The sequence below is a fragment of the Vicugna pacos genome, chromosome 13 (genome assembly GCF_048564905.1).
Source record: "Vicugna pacos chromosome 13, VicPac4, whole genome shotgun sequence".
Taxonomy (NCBI): domain Eukaryota; kingdom Metazoa; phylum Chordata; class Mammalia; order Artiodactyla; family Camelidae; genus Vicugna; species Vicugna pacos.
In genome coordinates, this window is record NC_132999.1 from 29053689 (window position 1) to 29060466 (window position 6778).

General features: G+C 58.4%; 1 protein-coding gene across 1 annotated transcript in view; it reads left to right on the forward strand.

Annotated features, from left to right (window-relative positions):
• SLC1A7 (solute carrier family 1 member 7) overlaps positions 1-5622 on the forward strand; it is a 44070-nt gene extending 38448 nt beyond the window's left edge. Inside the window, exons 7-11 of the mRNA XM_006200502.4 lie at positions 477-710; positions 2644-2838; positions 3314-3448; positions 3896-3998; positions 4638-5622. Coding sequence (XP_006200564.2) covers positions 477-710; positions 2644-2838; positions 3314-3448; positions 3896-3998; positions 4638-4856 — 886 coding nt within the window. The 3' untranslated portion in view covers positions 4857-5622. The remainder of the gene's footprint in view (positions 1-476; positions 711-2643; positions 2839-3313; positions 3449-3895; positions 3999-4637) is intronic.
• Positions 5623-6778: the final 1156 nt, after the last annotated feature.

Consider the following 6778-nt stretch of genomic DNA (forward strand, 5'->3'; position numbering starts at 1 on the left):
CCACTGGAGGAGAGCTAAGAGCTAATAAGCCTGGGCCTGCTCTCCCGTCCTCAGTTTCCCCATCACATGGGGCCTCATCAGCTCAGCTTTTGGAGAAAGGAAACACTGGAAGTGACAACTAGCTGCTGCTCCTGGGTTCAGATTTCGGACCTTAGGAATCTTTTAGTCCAACCTTGCACAGTCAGATGGGGAAATGCAGAGGCCTGCCAAGGTCACCCAGGGGCCTGTGGCATTGCTGGGCTGAAATGTGGGCCTGAAAGTGGGGAAGGCAGAGGGGTGAGAGGTTGTGCTGGGCTGGGCTGGCTGAGGTGGTGTTAGTGACACCATGTGCTGGGCACCTTGATACACAGTCTCATTCTGTCCTCATAGGAGCCCTAGGAGGCTCAGGGGGGGTCAGGCCAGGCAGTGATGTGGTGCCAGGATCGCCTGGAATCTTTGGCTACCCAGCACTGAGTTGGTTGCCCGGCCAATTCCAGGTACTTCCCCTTTGGCATCGTGTTCCTCATCGCTGGCAAGATCCTGGAGATGGACAATCCCACGACGGTTGGAAAGAAGCTGGGCTTCTACGCGGTCACGGTGGTGTGCGGACTGGTGGTCCATGGCCTCTTTATCCTGCCCCTGCTCTACTTCTTCATCACCAAAAAGAACCCCATCGTCTTCATCCGAGGCATCCTCCAGGCGCTGCTCATTGCGCTGGCCACCTCCTCCAGGTAGCCCTGGGCAGCAGGCAGGATGGGGGAGGAGGCTGTGGCTGAATGCCGTCCTTCTCTCCAGCCATCATTTGCCCATACCCACAGAACCACAAAATGTGTCAGCGTGACCTGCTTCACAAACTTGGCGGTAGCTATGGTAACAAGACCTATTCTTGAAAATGCAATGCTTCAGCCCCCACCTGCCCGAATAGCAGAAAGCCCTCCCCAACTTGCCCACCTCCCCAGGGTTCACTCAGTCTGCATAGGGTCAGCTTCCAGGCACCAGGGGCAGAGAGAGCTGAAGAGTGATGAGTCTGCAATCACTGTCACCTGTCGCTGCCATGCAGTGCTTCTGCTGGAGTCAGGCCCTGTACTGTTTAGGGACCTTGCCTGTCTTCTGTCACTGGGACACTGGCAGGTTTCCCCATCACAACTTTGCCAGTGTCTCCAGACAGTGGGAATTTGAATCACGGTTCTGTTACCCACTAGCTATGTGACTGTGGGCAAGTCACTTGACCTCCCTGGGCATCAGTTTCCTTATATACGGACTGGGGATCAATGTAGCCTCTGCCACAAAGGGTTGCTGTGGGGATGAACTGAGATAACCCACTAAGGCCAGTCTGGGCTTAGTGAAGGAACACCTGCCCAAGGATCCCAGACCGCAGCTGACTGCAGAAGACCCAGAGTCATGCAAACCCAGCTGTTGAGCAAGGGGGAGGAAGGAGGTGGTCACTTACTGGGCATCTAACCCTGTGAAGAAAGAGTGGTTCTCCCCACACAGAGTGTCCAAGTGCCACGTGGGGGAAGTGGCCCAAACTTGAGCCCAAGTCTTTAGCACCAAAGGCCTGGCTCTTCTCTCCATCCCTTACTGCCCTCTCTTCCCTGGGCTTCAGCTCCCCAATCTGTAAAATGGGATGAGGGCCACCACAGACCCCCTTCCCCAGCAGCCACATGACCCACCCTTGGCAGCAGAAGCCCTTCGTGCAGGACTCAGGAGGAGCAGAACCCCAGCGAGGAAGAGCCCTAGAAGCCTTGTCTGGGAACCCCCACCCGGGGCAGAGGGAGGTGGAGAGAGGGAAAGACAAAGCCCCAAGCACCTGCCAGGCCCCGTGCTGCTGGCCAAGCCCAGCCGGAGCCGGCCATCCTCACCATTCCCCGCTTGGCGGAACCACAGCCCTGGGCGCAGCACGCCCGGGGCCCAGGAGGGCCTCTGGCAAGTGGAAGTGGGCTTCCCAGGCAAGGGCCTGTGGGAGAGGAAGGGCTCTGGGGCCACACTAACCTGGGTTTCAGTCCCGACACTGCCACTGGGAGCTCCGGTGACAAACACAGTAACAATAAGAGCACCACTGACAAGCGCCTGTGACGTGCCAGACGCTGTTCTAACTGTCGCCCGTTGACTCCTCCTACTGGCTCTGCAATGGACGTGCTGTTTGGGACAAGGATACTAAGGAGGTGCCAGGGCCACTCGGCTAGTGGGAGGCTGGAATCTGGCCCCAAGGCGTCTGGCCCAGAGCCCTGTGTTGGCCTCTCCGTCTCCGCTTGCTTGCTAGCTCAGCACGGTCCTAAGATGCTGGGTCAGCCCCTCCTTCCCTCAGTTTCTACATCTGTAAATGGATCAAAGCCCTGCCCTCGCAGGAAGCTGTGAGGATCAGATGAGAGTTTGTAAAGTGTGGTGCCTGGCACATAGTAGGTGCTCTGCTAGTGGTAATGGCCTTCCTGGCCTGTGTTTGTATCGGTGAGGTGGGGGGGATCTCTGAGGCCCTGGGCCTGGGCAAGTCTGGCCATGTGACCATTTTCAAAGCCCCTTCAGCCTGTTCTCCCCCTACCCAGATGGGCCAGCTGCCTGGGGTTGGGGGGTGGAGAGAGCATCCCTCCCTGGCTGGCGGGCACCCTGGGGGCCCTGACCATCCTAAGGAGGGTGGTCGGCAGAAACTGGCCCCTCTGCCCACAGCTCAGCCACTCTGCCCATCACCTTCAAGTGCCTGCTGGAGAACAACCACATTGACCGGCGCATTGCCCGCTTTGTGCTGCCCGTGGGCGCGACCATCAACATGGATGGCACTGCGCTCTACGAGGCTGTGGCTGCCATCTTCATTGCCCAGGTCAACAACTATGAACTGGATTTCGGCCAGATCATCACCATCAGGTACACTCCTGACACCTCACACCCCAGTGTGTATTAGGGGTAGGGTGCATTGGAAAGGCCTTCAGGATTCTTGAGCTGAGGGAAGGGGGCTGGGGTGAGGGGAGCAGGCCAAGGGGAAGGCCTCACATGCCAGCCTGAGGTACAAGTCTGACCCTGGGGACCAGGCCCCCAAGGGAGGCTGGGCAGATCTCTGCCGATGGACAGTCAGAGTCTCTGTGAAGCTTCCCAGAAACTTACAGAGGCAGTGGCTCCAGACACAGGGACTTCCACTAACTGCTCAGGAGGTTCTGCTGAAGCCAAGGATGGGGCCTCTGGGACCACAGGTCCTTGAGGGGACACATGCCCCCTGCCCCAACAACTTCTTGATGTGACAGTCCTAACAACTCCTGCCCCACGTTGCCATCCCCAGAGGCCCTGGCAATCTGGCTCCTTCCTTGGGGCCAGGGCCCAACAACGCTCCCTGCACCCCCTGCAGCATCACTGCCACCGCGGCCAGCATCGGGGCAGCTGGCATCCCCCAGGCCGGGCTCGTCACCATGGTCATCGTGCTTACCTCGGTGGGACTTCCCACAGACGACATCACCCTCATCATCGCTGTCGACTGGGCTCTGTGAGTGGGGGTGCCGCTTGGGCAGCAGGCCCGCGGGGTGGGCTGGGGAACCGCCGTGCTTTGGCACAGTGCAGGTACAGTACTATTGACACCGGCCCACCTATATAATTTGTGGGGCCCAGCTTTCAAAAATGAAAAAGTAGGATCACTTGTTCAAAAATTTTAAAGAATTTCAAGAGTGGGAGCTGAGCATCAGACCGAGCCTAGGCCTTCTTAGCACAGGCCCTGAGCTACTGCACAGTCACGTGCCCGAGAAGCCCGCCCCGCATCCCCCGCTTCAGCACCACCAAAGGGGTGGTGGGCAGGGAGGACCAGGAAAGTGCCTGGCTGCGGCTTGCCCTGGCAGCCATCCCGTGGGTGCTGCCGGGGTGAGCACTGCCCTCTTCCAGCTCCTCTTACAGCAAAGTGCCTCCTGCTCGCCGCTCACCGCCCACCCTGTCCCACTAGGGACCGTTTCCGTACCATGATTAACGTGCTGGGTGATGCACTGGCTGCCGGGATCATGGCCCATATCTGCCGGAAGGACTTTGCTCAGGACTTGGGCACCGAGGTGAGAACAGTGCCTCCCTCCCAGCGCAGATGCCCAAGGGCCTGGGGGTGGAGCCGGGGTTGGGTAGGCAAGGCCCCACATCAGCCACCCACCAGCTGGGCAGCCCTCAGCCGATCCCTCCATGCCTCCAGGCTTTGGTCTCCTCATGGGCACCAGGGGTGACAGATTTCCCTAACACCTATTAGTTAAGCACCCGCAGTGGCCGGTGCTGATCCAGACACAGGAAGAGCAGTGGTAAACAGAGTCCACTCCTTCAGGGAGCCTGCCCTAGTGTCCTGCCAACCACAATGCCAGTGTTTGTACGTCTGCTAAGGGCTTCGTGGTCCTCAGGGCTCCTTCAGTAACCAGGTGGGCCAAGCTGCCCCACTCCATGGGGAGGATGCTGAAGCCCAGGCCGGGGAGCCACCCATTCCCTCACTGGACCCCGGGGGTCAGGGGTCCTCCTCAACGAGGATAGTCCCAGGAAGTGGCAGGACAGCTTGGAGCTAGAGCCCAGAGAGGCCCTGTGACCTATCAAGTTTCCACAGCATGTCTGTAGGAAAACCAATCATGTTGTTCCCAGCCCTTTGCTGGTTCAGTCCTCCCTAGTATCTAACCTCAGTCCCTCCTGCTGCTGCCAAGACTGTTTCCCTTCCCCAGAAACTGCCGCCCTGCGAGACCAAGCCTGTGAGCCTCCAGGAGATTGTGGCGACCCAGCAGAATGGCTGTGTGAAGAGTGTGGCCGAGGCTTCAGAGCTGACCCTGGGCCCCACCTGTCCCCACCATGTCCCTGTCCAGGTGGAACAGGATGAGGAGCCAACCACCTCCAGTCTGGACCACTGTACCATTGAGATCAGTGAGCTTGAGACCAATGTCTGAGCCTGCAGAGATCCAGGGTTAGGGGCCAGGGACCGGATCTCAACTCGCTACTTTCAGGAGCATGGAGCCCAGGCGCACACAATTGAGAGACGGGCTCCACTCAACAGAACATGGAGTCTCAGCGAGGGCCAAGAGTGCATGTGGGAAACCCAGCCAGACAGTGACGGAACATCACCCAAGCCTGGCTGTGACATTTCAGCAGACAGACATTATGGTCCTTACTTTCCAGATACAGAGTTGAGGCTCTGAGGGCTGAAAACACCTGCCCCAGGTCTCAGAACAAGTACTGTCAGGGCCAGGACAAGGCTAGTTCAAGTTCAAGCTCTAGTTCAAGGCTTTCACTTGGAGGACAGGGATGCCTACAGGGCCAGATGCCCAGATAGAGAGGCTCTGCCCCTCTCCAGGAGCCCCGCTGTTTTCAGTTTACGAAGATGTAACAATGTCCTGGTTCTGCCCCAACTGTGTCCCAGCCCAGGCCAGCCCCCACCCTGCCCCATAACACGTGGCCTCAGACAAACAGCTCTCCCCAGGGATGGGCCCAGTCCAAGGCCAAGACCTGCTGCCTTCCACGTGTCCTGTTACCTCTCACAGATCGCCCCCAACATGGAGACAGGGATGTCATCAGTCTGGGCTAGCCTGTCCCTGGACAGGTGGGCCAGCTGGGACTGGGGAGGCAGACTCACTGGGATGCTACAGTCAAGCTGCCCACGTGGCCCTGAGGTCAGCACTCCCCAAAAGCCTGCGTGATAGAGTGGACTTAGATTTTCTATTCCTTTCTGTGTTTGCAAATTCAGTGATAGCTAAATAAAGGTATTTTGTTTTTCAAGTCTTGTGGGCTCAGCAACCATACTCCAGCCAGCATCTCTTTATTGGACTAATAGAGGCTGTCAAAGTGCAGACTGGTCTGTCTGGGCAGCCAGAGTTCAGACAGGCCTGTCCAGGAAACCAGAATGTAAACAGCCTTGTCCGTGTAGCTAGAGTGTAGACAGATCAGCCTAAGCCGTCAGTGTGTGGAGAGGCCGGCCTGGGCAGCCAGAGAGCAAATGAGCCTGTCCAGGTGGCCAGAGTGAGGACAGGCCTGTCTGAGCTGTCACGTGCAAGAGGCCGAGTGCAGACCAGGCTGCCCAGGGCCTGTGGACAGCCACAGTGTGGACAGGCCACTCTGCCTGGGCCCTGCTCTGCAGGCAGGGCCCTGAGGTCAGTCCCCACAAAAGCCAGCCTGGCTCCCATTAGTGAATGCTCTGCTTTAAGGAGGGGATATGCCCATGGGCATTTGAAGCTGTTTCCTCCCTCGATCTCCTCAGCCCTAAGGTGCCTTGAGGAGGCTTGCAGGGGACACACGAGAGCCTTGGCCATGCAGCCTGCTCTGGATGTGCTTTGGAGTCTTGTGCTGTGGAGTCCATGAAGACACTGAAGCTCCCAGGGTCTCTCAGAGCATCAGGAGGGTACCTGCCTCCCAGCCCCAATCCTGAACCACCTCCATCCTCCTCCCAGGGCCATAGTCTAAGGAGTTCCCCAAGGGCCCCAGGCTCCCCCTCACACTGCAGGGCTGGGGGCTACAGACTCCACCATGGGAGCAGCCTTCATTCCTTAAGGCCTAATCACTAGGTGGGTCGGATTGCAAGCCATCGTAGCTCCCATCATTGTGTGGCCTGGCTGAGTGGCCCCTTCCCTGTGTCACATCTCTGGGGCCCTTTGAGCAATGGAGCCTGCCCCACACAAGGCAGGAACCTGCTCTTTACTGGGCTTGACAGAGCATGCTCACACACCTCCAGTAGCAAGGGACCACTGCTTCCTGGGCACCTCGTCCACTGTGGGGCAGCTGTGTCCATCATAGGTTCTTCTTTGCTCTAAGCCAGGTGCTGCCTTCTGGTCCAGCTCTGGCCCAGTTGGGGGTGGTGGGCACACTGAACACGTTTGCC